Source organism: Pseudochaenichthys georgianus, chromosome 19 (assembly GCF_902827115.2).
Source record: "Pseudochaenichthys georgianus chromosome 19, fPseGeo1.2, whole genome shotgun sequence".
Lineage (NCBI taxonomy): Eukaryota > Metazoa > Chordata > Actinopteri > Perciformes > Channichthyidae > Pseudochaenichthys > Pseudochaenichthys georgianus.
The window spans coordinates 26,114,715-26,133,515 of record NC_047521.1 but is presented as its reverse complement, the minus strand read 5'-3'; the positions used below and the strand labels follow the sequence as shown (position 1 = coordinate 26,133,515).

Here is an 18,801-nt window from a genome sequence, read left to right as displayed (position 1 = left end):
ATATGCTCTGAAATAATAATTATCATACATTGGACTGTAAAAAGTCTTAATTTGTAATAAAATATTCAATCTGGAGAATGGCTCATGACTGTTTTTACATTTTAACAGAGTCTTATGTTGATAAGAACATGGTTTTTATAGGATAAGAAGCAATTTGCCGTTCAAATTGGATTACATTAAAGATGTTACTTCTGTTATGCATGTAGTTTCCGTGACAGCCACTAGGTGTCACTGCAGGCTCACTGAAGCGTCTGCTGCTACGTTTTACTCCCCAACTCATACATCTTTAAAGAGTCCTCTCCTGCTGATGTTCAGGTGTATATCAGTATGTAGTGTCTCTACTTTAAAGAGTCCTCTCCTGCTGATGTTCAGGTGTATATCAGTATGTAGTGTCTCTACTTTAAAGAGTCCTCTCCTGCTGATGTTCAGGTGTATATCAGTATGTAGTGTCTCTACTTTAAAGAGTCCTCTCCTGCTGATGTTCAGGTGTATATCAGTATGTAGTGTCTCTACTTTAAAGAGTTCTCTCCTGCTGATGTTCAGGAGTATATATCAGTATGTAGTGTCTCTACTTTAAAGAGTCCTCTCCTGCTGATGTTCAGGTGTGTATCAGTATGTAGTGTCTCTACTTTAAAGAGTCCTCTCCTGCTGATGTTCAGGTGTATATCAGTATGTAGTGTCTCTACTTTAAAGAGTCCTCTCCTGCTGATGTTCAGGTGTATATCAGTATGTAGTGTCTCTACTTTAAAGAGTCCTCTCCTGCTGATGTTCAGGTGTATATCAGTATGTAGTGTCTCTACTTTAAAGAGTCCTCTCCTGCTGATGTTCAGGTGTATCAGTATGTAGTGTCTCTACTTTAAAGAGTCCTCTCCTGCTGATGTTCAGGTCAGTAAGTAGTGTCTCTACTTTAAAGAGTCCCCTCCTGCTGATGTTCAGGTCAGTAAGTAGTGTCTCTACTTTAAAGAGTCCTCTCCTGCTGATGTTCAGGTGTATATCAGTATGTAGTGTCTCTACTTTAAAGAGTCCTCTCCTGCTGATGTTCAGGTGTATATCAGTATGTAGTGTCTCTACTTTAAAGAGTCCTCTCCTGCTGATGTTCAGGTGTATATCAGTATGTAGTCTCTACTTTAAAGAGTCCTCTCCTGCTGATGTTCAAGTGTATATCAGTATGTAGTGTCTCTACTTTAAAGAGTCCTCTCCTGCTGATGTTCAGGTGTATATCAGTATGTAGTGTCTCTACTTTAAAGAGTCCTCTCCTGCTGATGTTCAGGTGTATATCAGTATGTAGTGTCTCTACTTTAAAGAGTTCTCTCCTGCTGATGTTCAGGAGTATATATCAGTATGTAGTGTCTCTACTTTAAAGAGTCCTCTCCTGCTGATGTTCAGGTGTGTATCAGTATGTAGTGTCTCTACTTTAAAGAGTCCTCTCCTGCTGATGTTCAGGTGTATATCAGTATGTAGTGTCTCTACTTTAAAGAGTCCTCTCCTGCTGATGTTCAGGTGTATATCAGTATGCAGTGTCTCTACTTTAAAGAGTCCTCTCCTGCTGATGTTCAGGTGTATATCAGTATGTAGTGTCTCTACTTTAAAGAGTCCTCTCCTGCTGATGTTCAGGTCAGTAAGTAGTGTCTCTACTTTAAAGAGTCCCCTCCTGCTGATGTTCAGGTCAGTAAGTAGTGTCTCTACTTTAAAGAGTCCTCTCCTGCTGATGTTCAGGTGTATATCAGTATGTAGTGTCTCTACTTTAAAGAGTCCTCTCCTGCTGACGTTCAGGTGTATATCAGTATGTAGTGTCTCTACTTTAAAGAGTCCTCTCCTGCTGATGTTCAGGTGTATATCAGTATGTAGTCTCTACTTTAAAGAGTCCTCTCCTGCTGATGTTCAAGTGTATATCAGTATGTAGTGTCTCTACTTTAAAGAGTCCTCTCCTGCTGATGTTCAGGTGTATATCAGTATGTAGTGTCTCTACTTTAAAGAGTCCTCTCCTGCTGATGTGCAGGTGTATATCAGTGTCTCTACTTTAAAGAGTCCTCTCCTGCTGATGTCCAGGTGTATATCAGTATGTAGTGTCTCTACTTTAAAGAGTCCTCTCCTGCTGATGTTCAGGTGTATATCAGTATGTAGTGTCTCTACTTTAAAGAGTCCTCTCCTGCTGATGTTCAGGTGTATATCAGTATGTAGTGTCTCTACTTTAAAGAGTCCTCTCCTGCTGATGTTCAGGTGTATATCAGTATGTAGTGTCTCTACTTTAAAGAGTCCTCTCCTGCTGATGTTCAGGTGTATATCAGTATGTAGTGTCTCTACTTTAAAGAGTCCTCTCCTGCTGATGTTCAGGTGTATATCAGTATGTAGTGTCTCTACTTTAAAGAGTCCTCTCCTGCTGATGTTCAGGTGTATATCAGTATGTAGTGTCTCTACTTTAAAGAGTCCTCTCCTGCTGATGTTCAGGTGTATATCAGTATGTAGTGTCTCTACTTTAAAGAGTCCTCTCTTGCTGATGTTCAGGTGTATATCAGTATGTAGTGTCTCTACTTTAAAGAGTCCTCTCCTGCTGATGTCCAGGTGTATATCAGTATGTAGTGTCTCTACTTTAAAGAGTCCTCTCCTGCTGATGTTCAGGTGTATATCAGTATGTAGTGTCTCTACTTTAAAGAGTCCTCTCCTGCTGATGTTCAGGTGTATATCAGTATGTAGTGTCTCTACTTTAAAGAGTCCTCTCCTGCTGATGTTCAGGTGTATATCAGTATGTAGTGTCTCTACTTTAAAGAGTCCTCTCCTGCTGATGTTCAGGTGTATATCAGTATGTAGTGTCTCTACTTTAAAGAGTCCTCTCCTGCTGATGTTCAGGTGTATATCAGTATGTAGTGTCTCTACTTTAAAGAGTCCTCTCCTGCTGATGTTCAGGTGTATATCAGTATGTAGTGTCTCTACTTTAAAGAGTCCTCTCCTGCTGATGTTCAGGTGTATATCAGTATGTAGTGTCTCTACTTTAAAGAGTCCTCTCCTGCTGATGTTCAGGTGTATATCAGTATGTAGTGTCTCTACTTTAAAGAGTCCTCTCCTGCTGATGTTCAGGTGTATATCAGTATGTAGTGTCTCTACTTTAAAGAGTCCTCTCCTGCTGATGTCCAGGTGTATATCAGTATGTAGTGTCTCTACTTTAAAGAGTCCTCTCCTGCTGATGTTCAGGTGTATATCAGTATGTAGTGTCTCTACTTTAAAGAGTCCTCTCCTGCTGATGTTCAGGTGTATATCAGTATGTAGTGTCTCTACTTTAAAGAGTCCTCTCCTGCTGATGTCCAGGTGTATATCAGTGTCTCTACTTTAAAGAGTCCTCTCCTGCTGATGTCCAGGTGTATATCAGTATGTAGTGTCTCTACTTTAAAGAGTCCTCTCCTGCTGATGTTCAGGTGTATATCAGTATGTAGTGTCTCTACTTTAAAGAGTCCTCTCCTGCTGATGTTCAGGTGTATATCAGTATGTAGTGTCTCTACTTTAAAGAGTCCTCTCCTGCTGATGTTCAGGTGTATATCAGTATGTAGTGTCTCTACTTTAAAGAGTCCTCTCCTGCTGATGTCCAGGTGTATATCAGTATGTAGTGTCTCTACTTTAAAGAGTCCTCTCCTGCTGATGTTCAGGTGTATATCAGTATGTAGTGTCTCTACTTTAAAGAGTCCTCTCCTGCTGATGTTCAGGTGTATATCAGTATGTAGTGTCTCTACTTTAAAGAGTCCTCTCCTGCTGATGTCCAGGTGTATATCAGTGTCTCTACTTTAAAGAGTCCTCTCCTGCTGATGTTCAGGTGTATATCAGTATGTAGTGTCTCTACTTTAAAGAGTCCTCTCCTGCTGATGTTCAGGTGTATATCAGTATGTAGTGTCTCTACTTTAAAGAGTCCTCTCCTGCTGATGTTCAGGTGTATATCAGTATGTAGTGTCTCTACTTTAAAGAGTCCTCTCCTGCTGATGTTCAGGTGTATATCAGTATGTAGTGTCTCTACTTTAAAGAGTCCTCTCCTGCTGATGTTCAGGTGTATATCAGTATGTAGTGTCTCTACTTTAAAGAGTCCTCTCCTGCTGATGTTCAGGTGTATATCAGTATGTAGTGTCTCTACTTTAAAGAGTCCTCTCCTGCTGATGTTCAGGTGTATATCAGTATGTAGTGTCTCTACTTTAAAGAGTCCTCTCCTGCTGATGTTCGGGTGTATATCAGTATGTAGCGTCTCTACTTTAAAGAGTCCTCTCCTGCTGATGTTCAGGTGTATATCAGTATGTAGTGTCTCTACTTTAAAGAGTCCTCTCCTGCTGATGTTCAGGTGTATATCAGTATGTAGTGTCTCTACATGTCTCCATGCTTTAATGTTCAAAAAGCTCTTTATTTTTCTCATACTGCCTCTTTTCACCCTGTCTGAAACCAGAGCCCAGTCTGCTCTGATTGGTTAGCTGGCCGGCTCTGTTGTGATTGGTCAACCGCTTAGAGATGTCCCGCCCCGTAGCCTATCACGTGCAATTTGTCGGAGCGCCAGCCAATGGAAGCGTGAGTGTTACATATCTTTTTACTGCAGGTTTTGCCCCAGAAATAATCCAAGGTCCAACAGTTCTTTCATTCAAACCAAAGCCTTTTTTTGATTCAACAATCTTTAATATTTCATATCTTCAAAAGTGGCATCAACAATCCTCTGCAAACAACATCTCTAGAACATCTTGGGTATAAATTATCGTTGTGTTGAAATAAAAAGTACAGGTATATACATATTTATGCTACATACTGTATATCACACCAATACACTTTGGATTTACTCTGCTGTAGTATATTGATCAGCTCTGTTCTCTTATATGTCCGCTCATCACCTCAAGCTCAACCTTGACAAAACTGAACTGCTTTTCCTTCTGGGAAAAGATTGTCCCACTCTTGACCTGACCATCAACATCGGCCCCTCTGTTGTTTCCCCGACTCAGACTGCAAGGAGTCTGGGTGTGATCCTAGATCACAACCTGTCGTTTACTGCAAACATCGCTGCTAACCCGCTGCTGCAGATACACGCTTTACAACATCAGGAGGACACGCCCCCAGCTGACCCAGAAAGCCACGCAGGTTCTGGTCCAGGCTCTCGTCACCTCACGCCTAGACTACTGCAACTCCCTCCTGGCTGGTCTACCTGCATGTGCCATCCGACCTCTGCAGCTCATCCAGAATGCAGCGGCTCGCCTGGTCTTCAACCTTCCTACATGTTCCCACACCACGCCGCTCCTCCGCTCCCTCCACTGGCTTCCGGTAACTGCTAGAATCCACTTCAAGACACTGGTGCTTGCGTACCATGCTGCGAATGGATCTGGCCCTTCCTACATCCAGGACATGGTTGAACCGTACACCCCAGCGCGTGCACTCCACTCTGCATCGGCCAAACGACTCGCTGCACCCTCTCTGCGAGGGGGACCCAAGTTCCCATCAGCAGAAAACACGTGGGTTTGCTATCCTGGCTCCAAGATGGTGGAATGAGCTCCCATTGACATCAGGACGGCAGAAAGCTTACACACCTTCCGGCGCAGACTGAAAACTCATCTCTTTCGACTCCACCTCGAGCGATAGAACTACTAACAAAGCACTTATATACTAATAAAGGACTGGCTCTAAAGCCAGTTGAGTGGCACTTGAAATGTTTTTGCTCTTTGAAACCTGATGTACTTTATGATTCTGTTTTCTTCAAGTTTGGTCGAACGCACTTATTGTACGTCGCTTTGGATAAAAGCGTCAGCTAATGTAATGTAATGTTATATACCTGGGTGATTATGAGAAATTGGGCCCCTCAACACGGGAGCAAGACACGCAAAATGTATAGTTGTTTTAGCCTCTTGTCATTTTTGTGTCTCTTTCTAGCCATTAGGGGTCTTTTAGTAGCTATTTTTATGGTCATTTAACATTTTCTAAATAGTTTTGTAGTCATTTTTTCTCTTTCTCGTCACACATCTCTTTGTTTTCTCTTCACAGCTGTTTTGTTATCTCATTGTGGTCAATTTGCGGTCTCTTTTTAGTAGTTTTCTTTCTATTTGTGGTTGCTTCGTGCAGGGCCGGCCCTGACCAATTTGCTGCCCTAGTCAAGATTTTAGCTGGCGCCCCCCCCCCCAATGTGGCAAATGTATTTAGTAATATCCATTTGAACATGATTTAAGTGGGGGGTGGACCTAACCTCCTCTAGGGGGTCCGGAGGCATGCCCCACCGGGAAGATTTTTTTTTTTTATTTATATTGAAGTTAAAAGCATCAATCTGGTGCACTTTGAGGGCAACATTAAGAGATCTATGGATACATCTCTCAACACCCAGATGAAACAGAACTGTAAGCAGATTACAATTAAAACCTATAATTGCACACTAAAACCATTATTTCAAAAAAAGAACTATTTCACATAAACTACTGGTTTTTACTGGGGCAGCTCAACTTGATTTGGGGGGGGTGCTGTACGCAATATAGGCGTAGTTCTGTTAGTATAAGATAATAAGATTTACTTTGTTGATCCAAAATCTGGATTTTTTTTAAAATGTCTAACTCTTTTTTTCTTCTATTTTCGGCGCCCCCGATGGGTTGATGCACCCTTAGCATTCACCCATACTGCCTATGCCAAGGGCCGGCCCTGGCTTCGTGTCTCTTTGTTGTCATGTTGCGTCTCTTCACTCTCTGTCGTCCATGTGCGTTGCTCTGTAGCTGTTTTGCATCTCTTGGCAGTCTTTCTGTGGTTATTCTGCTCCTTTCGATCGTTGAAGTCACTATCTTTGCATCTTATTGTTGTCTTTTTGCAGCTTTCTTGCTTCAATTTCAAATACCTTCTCTGTAGTCATTACGAGTGTCTTTCTTGTTGGTATGTGTCCTACAATCTTCCTCTTGCATTTTGGGCTTCTGTAGCCTGTTCCCAGTAGTCCAATTCGGTAATCCACCCATGCTTTTATCTCATATATTCCTTCGTAAAACAGTTACTCCAAGACGATGACCTGCAGAGGTTCAAAGTGGAATAAACTCCCTCCTTCTCACTTGGTGCAAAGAAACACTTCTATTGCATTAACAGTGTAAGCCCAGTATTCTGTACAGCTACTTCTGCAGAGCGTCCCGGTCAGCTTTGTGTAGTCGTACAATAGGAACATGATCAATGCTTTAGACAACCTGTCTGCTTTACAGTTGGTTTTTCTACTCTGTCACTGTTTTGCCACTTCCTGTAAAAACCTTCTGCAATAATTCTGTTAAAATCTCAGTAATAATAAATACTCTTAAAATGACTTGGTTCATACAGCCCTTATATCAAACAAAATATAGGAAATTCCGTTACATACACATATTTACACAATATTCATAAGTAAAGCAAGAAGACAATATTTTTTTGTGCTACATAAAACCTAAAAAAACTGTATTTTAAAAGACTGACTCATATTGTGAGACATTTTTCATAAATAGACACAAATAAAAGGTAGGACCCGTTATCTAAGGGAAGAATGCATGATTTCATAGCAAGACAGACATTGTTCACAGCGAACTTCAATTGCTCGTAAAGACAGGTTTTGTGTCTATAAATCAGCAGATCTTTAACTCACAGCATTAAGTACAAATCATTCAACACGGTCTCACGGCATTTCGTGTTATAGTGACGAAATTAATCTATTGATTCGTGTTCACCAACACGATTTTCCCATTTTTTTGGCGTCACACAGAACGACTTTAAAAGCAATGTAAATAATAACAAATTAGAAGGGAACATATATTTTAAAAAATACAGATTTCAGTATCCTGACACTTTTAGAAGCAATGTATTTCTATTGGTGGTATGTTTCGTTTATGCACCAAATAATAACAAATTAGAAGGATTACAAAAATACAGATTTCAGTATTCTGAGGCTCTGAGCCGTTTCTTTTCCTCGCGGATGGCAAAAAAACTCCAACATTATACAATTTAAAATAAAAGGCTTAGGGTAAGATATTGAGTAAGACATTTTTTTTATGAGCCACACAGCTTCTGGTCTTCCAAGACCCGACCGGACAAAAAGACGTGGTTTAGGCACGAAACACACTACCAATATAAATACATTGCTTTTAAAAAAATCGTGTTGGTGAACACGAATCAATAGATTAAATACATTTCGTGACTAACACGAAATGCCGTGAGACTGGGCTTCCCAGAATCTTTTACTTCAGTATTTGAACAATATATTTTAGTGTCAAATTATGGGTGAATGGAAAAAGGAGAAATGATGATTTGTGGGTTTTTTTTTGGACCAAAACATCAATGCTACATTTTGTAGGAATCGTTAAATCTGATGGTTTTTAAATGTAAGGACCGAAGACTGTGATGGCTTGTTTGTTAGCATATGAGTGAAATGATCTCCCTCAGCAGCAAGGCGCTCGTAATAAGTTATCATGGGGGAAACTTTACAGGAAACGCCAGCCAAACTTACCAAGTACAACGTCTTGCATCTGGAAATATATCAACCTAACTTGAAAAATAAATGGATGTGAGGAAGAATAAACCTGCTGATTGGACTCAGGCTAATGTTCTCTCTCTCGCTCTCTCAAAAAAAAAAGAACTTTAGTTTGACATATCAGATCTATAATTTGCTGCATATGTTTATGACATTGGTATTACACAATATAGTCCGTTTCATGGCAAGTGCTTTAGGATTTTTATATGGGTGTAGTTTTGCGGAAAAGAGGGGTTTGGTCACTTAATATTGCCGTGTTTGTTGTGTGTTTGTTCTTGGCTCTACAAAAGCACTTTTTTTCCCTAAAATCCTCTGCTTTTTCGTCACAAACATTACTATATAGGGAAGCTTTTCTGGACACGTGCAATCATTATTAACAGTTCACTTCATGGTGCGGTTCCTGAGGGTGTTGCAGACATAAACTTCGACCAACAAGTCCAATGCATTAACTGTTGCATGTTCACAACAGCAGCTCTGCACACTGTCCTTCGCTCTACGATTCTCAGAGGCAAGATGAGAAACGTCCAGTGCCTCAGTGAATTCCCCTGTTTTGGTGCCTGGGGTTTGGAAATCGCAAACACATCCACACACTGTGATTTATGACCCAGACAAATTAGTAGTGAGAGACCCAGATCCGCAGTGACTCCTTCCCTTTCCCCATCCCCCGAGGAAAGAAAGCAGGCGGCCATATTCATTTGTTTCTCTCCTTCCTTTCTCCTCTTTTCTAAAGAGCCCCCAGCCTCTGGCTCTCGCACCGTCCCCCTCTGCCTCTCTCTGCTGGGGATGGAGGCTGATGGGAGCTGACATGATGGTGGCATTGTCCTCACCATCGAGTTAATGTCACCCCCGGGGAGCTGTGTGCCCGGCCAGATGCTAGTGAATGCAAAGCGTTTCCTCGTGGAAAAAAAAGAGGGTGGTGGCGGGAGAGAAAACGAGGAGAAGTCGGCTGTGCGTGGAGGTAGAGCGAGAGATGCAAACTAGTAGGGGAACGTAGCAGAGGATGCACAGAAAGGCATCTAAAGGGATCGAACATGACCTGAAGTGTGTCACCTTGAGATGATTCATGATTATACTGAAACTAAATGGGATGTCCTGTACATTTCACTGAGAAATAGAATTGTTGAGAATATCTTTCTATTAAAATGCCTCAAATTTAGACTTTGCCTGAACCCATTATATACCCTTACATATGTTATAACACCTCAATTTATGCTTGAAATTAGTTGATTTGTACTGCCCCATTTCACACGATGTCCATAGTAGACCAAGAGCAACACATGTTCTAACATTTGAGAGATTTCTTGGCTCCATATCAGACTTCAAACTCGATTTACTGAGATTTTGAATGACTCTCAGACTTCTCAACCAAGCCTGATAAACCAGTTTTTAAGTTTTTGACAAAAATCAATTGATAGAAAGATTATTATTATTAGAGTATTTATTCCATTGATTAACTATGTGGACTTTCTGCTGTTATTATTGGCTGTATTATCAAATGTAACATGCAGTGCTGACTTCCAGCAGTTTTGGAAAATGTTTATTAGCTTTCTTGCAGAAGGTTAGATGAAAATGCAAGAACATTATTGTTACTGTACGTTAAATATGTAGCTACGCCAGTTAGCTTAGCTCTAGCATAGAGACTAGAAACAGGGCGAACAGTTGATCTATTTCAATCTCAACAAGTAACTAAATCTACTTGAAATCTCCTCAAATAACCCTCTACCTTTTGTTGACTATCAAATCCAAAGACAAGACTCCAGGAAGTTACTGCGCTTGTACTTATGTTGTAACCAATGCTAGGCTAAGCTAACCGCTAACAGGAGCTTCATATTTGGCGCACAGATATTGATGTTTTTATCTAACTCGGGGCAAGAAAGCTCATAAGTCCAAAATGTTAAATGGGTTTGTTTTATCGATGTTGTTTCAGTTTCTACAGATGTCCAATTAAGATAAAGTATTGTTTCTTTACATTTTAATGAATCATTCCTGAGTCTAACGCCTGTAGGGAAACCACAGAAACTACATTTAAATATCTTCACATAAGCGCTAAATCGCATTGCCTCTGACTGCAGTTTGTGTCAGTGCCAAGGTCATTGTGTAGGGATGTTTATTTAAATCCCTGACCAGGAGCCATGCACTGATGACCTACTGAATACTTAAACTCAACTGGAGCTTCCTGGCTAACACGAACTCACGTTTCATCCGGACAAATTCTAGTTTGCTCACTGCTCTAAAAGCTGCACTTAATATAATCAATGTACAAGACCCTTCAGAGTGTAATTCTGTAAAGAGACGTCGTTCTGCCTGTTTCCACTTATCAAAACAACTATTTTCACCACGTAAATCTGAACGAATCTCGCTGGTTTTCACCCCTCACCTGTCTGGCCAACTCTCCCAAACTCTGGTTTACACCAAAGCTTTTTGTTGGTCTGTTTTAACATCACAACAAGCTGCTGTCCGGAACTTAAACGGTCACCTCGGTGGTGCTGTAGCTCTTCTGCCTCTGGTGGTGGGGGTGGTTATACGAAGGTTGAGGTTGAGGTTGAGGTTGGTGTTGAACATGCGCCTGTCCCGCCGCATACATGCCTCCATAGGGCTGGCTGAAGAGATCCGGCATGTTCTCTATGCTCTGCTGCCTCCGCGTAGAATAGCCATGTCTACGTGAGGAAATGTGGTTAGATGGGGTGTAACCTCGAGCCGAAGCCTGCCTTTGAACATGGCACCGCGTGGGTTCCCAGGCTTTGAAGGCCGAGCTGGAAAGAAAAGGAAGCGTGGTGGATTTTGGGAGGTGGGAATGCTCCAAGTGGCTGCTGGGGATGGAGATGGAGAGCGGGGCGTGGAGGTCTCGGTGCGAGGTATCCGTCTGGTGGATGTAAGACTTCTCTGTCGGTGGGATCGGCACCGGCTGGAACTGAGAGAAGTCCATGAGAGGGAAGCTCTTGTAGTAGCTACGAGATGCAGTTTGAGCTGAAACGAAGACATCAGAATCAGAAACACGTTTTGTTGGGAAAATACTGAATGTAGGCTTACTCTCTTCTATATCGGAGAAGCACATGATAACAAGTGCCTAACGGTAACTGTGTACGTAACCGGTTGTACGATAGAAGGAGCTCATGTGTTGAACATACGATAGCTATGTTCCTACGATTAACATAATGATTCAGCCCCTATGGAGATAGGCATATGACTGTCATGTTTATTGCTTACGCAGGCCTTAGCTAATCTGAGCTAAACATTGAATACTGCTTTCTATTCCTCCATCTTGTCACTAAGGACACTGCTCAGGAACTAGTTGATGCTCTGTATGTGATGACTCCTTCCCTTCTGGAGAGGATCAGAAATACAAGGATCCTGAGATTGAAGCTCAAGCCGGGGACGAGGGATATTTTTCCTAACAGGTTTATTACCAGGTAGGTTGACACGTACGAGGAATTTGACTTGATGTCATGGTGCATACATAAAAGTAAAACAACAATTTAAAACACAGATAGAGAACTAGACAAATATTTAAAATAATTTAAAAAAAAGATATAGTAACATATAACAGTATTTACATAGAAATGGACATGATGGGTGAGAAAAGTAACACCAGTAAGTACAGAGCATTTTGTTTATTAAAGTTGTGTTCTTTTTGTAGTTCTGGATATTATTTATACTTACTTTAAGTATTACTTGAAGGGGCTCTATTCTTCTTTCTGGTTCTCTTTCCTTTAGTGTGCATGTAAATGCTCTGAAAAGGCTAAAATCCCTAACTCGCACTTCTATTGGCTAGCGCTCCAACACATTGTACGTGATAGGCTAAGGGGCGGGACATCTCTAAGCGGTTGACCAATCACAACAAAGCTGGCCAAGTAACCAATCAGAGGAAACCCAATTTAGGGTTAGGGTTAATTAAACATACATGTAAGTGAAGGTGTAGATTATCCACTCCTTTCTTCACAATTAATTATAAAAATGTTCCCAAATCTCAGCAAATACTGCCGTGTTGATAATGCTGCTTTCATAACTGACGGAAAAGAACGGCAACAACACAAACAAGTTGAATACATCAGGAATAATCCTTTCATTTCTCCGTTTATATGGTTTCACAATAAGGCCAGTAGCCAACACTTGCTATGTTTAGCCTGCTTAAAGTTGTTTACACGTTTAGAGTCATTTTCCATTTGTCACAGTCTGATGCACTTCTGAGTCACATGCAGAAGTCGCCTGATATGAACTGTCAGTGTGAGTCTGATCGTGCGAACACTGACACCTTAATCACACTTTAATCCGTGATGCATTTCTCTGTTTGGACCTCACGGCTACAACCTGTCAGGAATGTCGTCTTTAAACTTTAAAAGTAGACCAACTTATTAGAAAAGTAGAAATTACACTTTAGTCTTACAGATGAAACTTGAAGTCACAAACAGTAAAACTCAATCTTGCCTTATTTAATTAGTTCTGTGTTTTTCCCGCTTCATCCTCACTTCGTCTGGTATGACCATTTGCTAATGTTGGCTTTAGTGAGTTACCGCTGGTTACCGAGACGAGACACTTTGCTGACGTTATACTCCTTCTCCGCTTGTGCAACAGTTACGGAGCGTCCACACGACAGCTTCAAAAATAGCTTGGAGCTGGGCGTGTCTGGAGCTTGGGGATTTTATTCAAGCAACACGACCAACAACCAATCACATGAATCTCCCCCCCCGACATACAAAGCAAAAACCCCCGGGGATTTTATGGGAGCAATATATATATATATATATAAACTCCCCAAACAGGCGAAAACCGACCAGTTTCCCCACTGTCTCTGCCACCTCCCTCCATGCTGGTTCCTCCGGTTTGTGTCCCGGGAGGTGAAGAGGGTCTGGTCATACAAAACCGGGAGATTTGCTACGGCGATAATTAGTTTCTCCTCCGACTTTTTTTGAAATATAGAAATGAACGGCGGGATATCTCTCCCAGCTTAGACGCGGTTTGATTGGCTACGGCTTCAGCTGTCAGATTTTCAGAAACGGGATTTGATTGGCTGGCGCTGGCTACTCCGGCGTCAGAAGTTGAACAATGTTCAACTTCTGACGCCGGAGACGGACCGCTCTGCTACCCACAATTCAGTTCGGCGAAAAAGCGAGGCAACGTGACGTCACCCCATTGAAAGTGAATGGGCAGATTGGAGTTTTCGACGCTGTCGACGCTGTAGTGTGGACGGGCCGTTACTCTACGCTTCGGCATTTACCTTTAAACTACAAATGTCACTTTAACATTATGTTTCTCACTCTAAGGTTATATCTTTAATAATACTTTCTGTTTTAAAAGCACAACTTCTGCTACTCTTAATAATACATTTTATTTTAGGCGCCTTTCATGACACCCAAGGACGCCGTACAATTTGTTTAAAAAACCCCGCTAATAGGCAACAGAACACGATAAAAACACAAACAGGAAATCATGGAGGAGACAATCAAGTGGACACAAATGAAACATATAATGGGGAGCACTACAGTGAGTAAGCAGATTTGAACAGGTGGGTTTTTAATTGGGATTTGAATAAGGTGATTGTGTCTGACTGTCGGATGTGCGGGGGAGGGAGTTCCAGAGTCTGGGAGCAGTGCAGCTAAAAGCACGAGCACCCATGGTGACGAGGCGTGGGGTGGGGACGGTCAGCAGACCAGCAGGGGGGGAGCGAGAGGGGGTGGACTCCTGAAGAAGGTCAGCCAGGTGGGGGGGGGGGGGGGGGGGGCAGGTTGTGTAGTGGATGAGGATGGGGGCGATGTGTTCGGAGGCCTTGGTGCCGGTGATGATCCGGGCCGCGGAGTTCTGTCTGATTTGAAGTTTATTGATGAGTTTGGTGGGAATGCCTGAGAGGTTACAGTAGTCGATGCGGGACTGTGTCTCACGGAGCGTCCACACTACAGCTTCAAAAAAAGCTTGGAGCTGGGCGTGTCTGGAGCTTGGGGATTTTATTCAAGCAACGCGACCAACAACAAATCACATGAATCTCCCGCCCCCGACATACAAAGCAAAAACCCCGGGGATTGTATGGGAGCAATATATATATATATAAACTCCCCAAACAGGCGAAACCCTACCAGTTCCCCCACTGTCTCTGCCACCTCCCTCCATGCTGGTTCCTCCGGTTTGTGTCCCGGGAGGTGAAGAGGGTCTGGTCATACAAAACCGGGTGATTTGCTACGGCGATAATTAGTTTCTCCTCCGACTTTTTTTGAAATATAGAAATGAACGGCGGGATATCTCTCCCAGCTTAGAAGCGGTTTGATTGGCTACGGCTTCAGCTGTCAGATTTTCAGAAACGGGATTTGATTGGCTGGCGCTGGCTACTCCGGCGTCATAAGTTGATTGTTCAACTTATGACGCCGGAGACAGCGGAGACGGACCGCTCTGCTACCCACAATTCAGTTCGGCGAAAAAGCGAGGCAACGTGACGTCACCCCATTCAAAGTGAATGGGCAGATTGAAGCTGTCGACGCTGCTGTGTGGACGGGCCGTTCCAACGAGAACGTGATGTCATATTTACACAAGACGGATCCTTTCGAGCCATAACCCTGCTGGAGAGCAGGGACTTTCGTGGGAGAAAAAGGTTCCTGTGTCTGATTGGCTGGGCGGATTGCAAACCACGCCCCGTAAAACTCCCAAAAAGTTTTGTGAAGCCGCCATTTTATTATCCTCGCATTAGCATTATTAGCATTAGCATTAGCCCAGCGCAGAAATGCAGAGAGACTAACTTATGGCAACACAAAATAAAACATGGGAGCGGTGGAGATGAGGAGGTGTCGGCGTTCTGGCGATTTACTCGGAAGTCCCCAACTCCGGGGACTTCCGGCCGGGGACTTGGGGCGGCAGTATACGCCGTGAAGTTGTTTGCGGCCTGCCAGTAAACCCAAAGAAGAAGAAGACGAAGTGACGTCAGCGGCTTCATTTGCCTAATCCTCCCTCAGGGACTTACTTAGTTCCTGAGAACTAAAGAGTTCTCATGAACTAAGGTCTCATGAACCTTTGTGGGAAAGTACTGCGGTGTGAAAGCGCCTATGGTCAAAAAATATTTAAAAGGGTTTTAACATCAGTGCCAAGTTTGAGCTATCAGAGACACAAACAAAAACTGGCTTTGTTGTCCATAAAAAACGAGTGGAAGAAAATAGATCAGAGTAAAATGGGATAGTCGGGACGGGGGGGGGGGGGTTTTGAAGAAGATGAAATGGGAACGCTGATTTAAGTATTTCAAATTGGTGTATCTGCCCTCAAGGTAAATACTGGCGGTCTTCTTCTATCGCTGCTGGAGATCGAGATGGAGGAAGAGGAGGGAGAGGAGGAAGAGGAGGGAGAGGAGGAAGAGGAGGGAGAGGAGGGAGAAACTCAAGAGTGCAACAGAGATGATGGAGGTAAAGGTATGTGTGTCAGGATGTGGGGACATCTGCAATGAAGGTTTATAAATACCCTTGCCCTGAGAGAGAGTGTGTGTGTGTGTGTGTGTGTGTGTGTGTGTGTGTGTGTGTGTGTGTGTGTGTGTGTGTGTGTGTGTGTGTGTGTGTGTGTGTGTGTGTGTGTGTGTGTGTGTGTGTGTGTGTGTGTGTGTGTGTGTGTGTGTGTGTGTGTGTGTGTGTGTGTGTGTGTGTGTGTGTGTGTGTGTGTGTGTGTGTGTGTGTTTGTGTGTGAACATGAATGTCACAGAAAATGATTTAAATAAAAGTAAAAGCGGAGGTCATCGCCGCTAGCTTCCCGTCTACATGAGCAGTAACCTTGTCTCTGTTTTGTCCCGGCGTAGAAAGTCCACTAACTATAGCCGTTTGTTTTCATCCTTTTACACGTGCTGCTATTTTTTACCCAGTTGAGTTTATTTTAAAAAAAAAGTTACATAACAAATCCAAACTGAGAAAGATAGTTCTACAAAATCTGAATGTCAAGACCATTTGGAAAGGCTGATTGATGATTAAGCTTCTTACCATTTCTGTCTGATTTTTTAGCATTTTTTTTACTTGCAAAATTATCTTTTAAATCGACAAACATCATATGTGTAATTCGTGGCACAATTCGGGATCGAAAGCTAATCTCCTCTCGCCATCGACTTCAATACATACTTTTTCCGAAATAAGGTCCCATGGAGGAGAGGGAGGGACTTCGCCTCTCTATTGGTCAACCACTTAGAGATGTCCCGCCCCTTAGCCTATCACGTACAATGTGTTGCAGCGCCAGCCAATAGAATTGATTCTTTATTCTAACGCAGCACTTGCTCTGAGCCTCCAATATAGCCCCTTAAAAAACATGTCAGGCAAAAGGACAACTGGTGTGTTGTTTCAATGCAGACTAGTAACATAAGGCTGTTTCTAAACATATCATATATTCCCATATCTATTAAATACATCTAACCGATGATGATACTGACATTTGATCTGGGACATGTCGTTTTTAACCTCTGCAATGTAGCGAGAGTAAGTTGACGCTGGAGGCTTGGAGCTGTCGTGTCTGAGGAATTGTAAGTGAGAACATGTGAAGGGTGTTGTTGCTTGGACATGACCCAGAATCTCAGTGGACCTCAGCTCCATGCATGATAAAGGTTAAAACAATCCACCTCGACAGGCAGTGCTTTTGGCTCGTAGTCGAGGATTGTTTTTTTAATGGGATACCTTGGGTTAGATGTCGCTCTCGACTCGTATTACAGCCACAGAAAGTCAAGGACAACAACATGCATGTGTGACCTCAGATAATGTCTGTACCGTAACCTGTTAGAAACCCTGCAGCATATTTCCTACTCTGCAATAACATCACAGAAGCACATCTGCCGTCCTTAAAAAAGCAGTGTAAAAACATCTTGATGAGAAACAACGTTAGCAAAAGTGTAAAATCAGGAACTCTGTGCAGAACAGGATTATCTAAACGGATAGATTCACGTCTGTTTGTGATATTGTAATGCAACTTTTTAGCCTCGGGCGTCTTCCTGTTTCACACCCAATAGTTGACTCAATAGTGGCGAGTAAATTAGGATTTCAGACAATCACCAAATCATTATTATTTTGTGCCATCAGCGACTGTAATGCTGCACAACAAAGATCAAAGGGAACATCTAGCGTGGTGAAAGTCTTTGCCGAAAGAGAACCGCTTTAAAAGATAGGGAACGTGTTATTTAACTAATAGCTCTATGGCTTTATGTTGAATTCATGCAGAAGTGACCTTTTTACATCTGGCAGTTGCACAACGGCCCGTCCGCACAGCGGCGTGCGTTGAAAGCTTCACCATTCACTTGAATGGGGTGATGTCACTTTTCGCCGAACTGCATTGTGGGAAGCGGAGCTTTGCTGGCGTGGCTCGCTGGAAAAGTTGAGAAATGTTCAACTTTGGAAGCTTCGGTCGAAGCGTCAGCCAATCAAATCCCGTTTAAGCAAATCTGTACAAGCGCTAGCCAATCAAACCGCGTGTACGCTGGGAGAGAACCCCGGTGCTTTATGATCAGTCCCTGTTCATCTACCGGGATACAAACCGGAGGAGCCAGGCATGGAGGGAGGAGGCAGAGATAGTGGGTGCAACTGGTAGGTTTTCGCCTGTTTGGGGAGTTTATATATATTGCTCTCTCTCTCTCTCAGCCCTGATTATAAAAGTGGTTTTAATACATGGAGATTATCCGGCTGAATGTAAGGGTCATAAAGGTTTGTTAGCCACAGAACTTATACATGCACTACTCCAAATGTAATGAATAATTCCCATTGGCTTTTTTGTGGAGGGAGCCCTTGCAATGCTACCTTTCAGATCAGCCGACACAGACACGTCATCTTCGCACCACTTCTATCGAACTTTCACCACAGACGGGAACTGCAGGGTTCCTCTTTAAGATCAGCTCACCTGTTTTGTCTTGAGACTTACTCTAAAGGTTACTGTGTCGAATAGAGTTAGTGTCACTTTACTGTGTGTGTGTGTGTGTGTGTGTGTGTGTGTGTGTGTGTGTGTGTGTGTGTGTGTGTGTGTGTGTGTGTGTGTGTGTGTGTGTGTGTGTGTGTGTGTGTGTGTGTGTGTGTGTGTGTGTGTGTGTGTGTGTGTGTGTGTGTGTGTGTGTGTGTGTGTGTGTGTGTGTGTGTGTGTGTGTGTGTGTGTGTGTGTGTCAGACTTACCCACTGCTTTGAGGGAGCTGTACTTGTTGAGTCCCACGCTGCTGTGGTTGCTGTGCGGGTGTGGAAGCCCCTGAGCAAACGGTGAGTTATTCAGATGGTAATGTTCTGGAGAGAGACAAGCAAACAGAGGGGGGGGGGGGGGGGAAGTCAGGTTTTGAAGTCTGTAACCTCAACCTTTTTTATTAGATACGATGACTTAAAGGTCCCACGTCACGGCCATTTCTACCGATCATATTTCCATTGTTG

General features: G+C 42.8%; 1 protein-coding gene and 1 long non-coding RNA gene across 2 annotated transcripts in view; one reads left to right on the top strand and one right to left on the bottom strand.

Annotated features, from left to right (window-relative positions):
- Positions 1–10,184: 10,184 nt before the first annotated feature.
- Positions 10,185–18,801, bottom strand: part of shisa8b (shisa family member 8b) — a 45,614-nt gene continuing 36,997 nt past the window's right edge. Inside the window, exons 4-5 of the mRNA XM_034106671.2 lie at positions 18,556–18,660; positions 10,185–11,428 (exon numbers count right to left, since the gene is read on the bottom strand). Coding sequence (XP_033962562.1) covers positions 10,926–11,428; positions 18,556–18,660 — 608 coding nt within the window. The 3' untranslated portion in view covers positions 10,185–10,925. The remainder of the gene's footprint in view (positions 11,429–18,555; positions 18,661–18,801) is intronic.
- Positions 11,745–18,636, top strand: LOC139435813 (uncharacterized). The gene is made up of 3 exons (XR_011645007.1): positions 11,745–11,871; positions 15,702–15,837; positions 18,550–18,636. It is a non-coding gene; the product is annotated as an uncharacterized lncRNA (long non-coding RNA).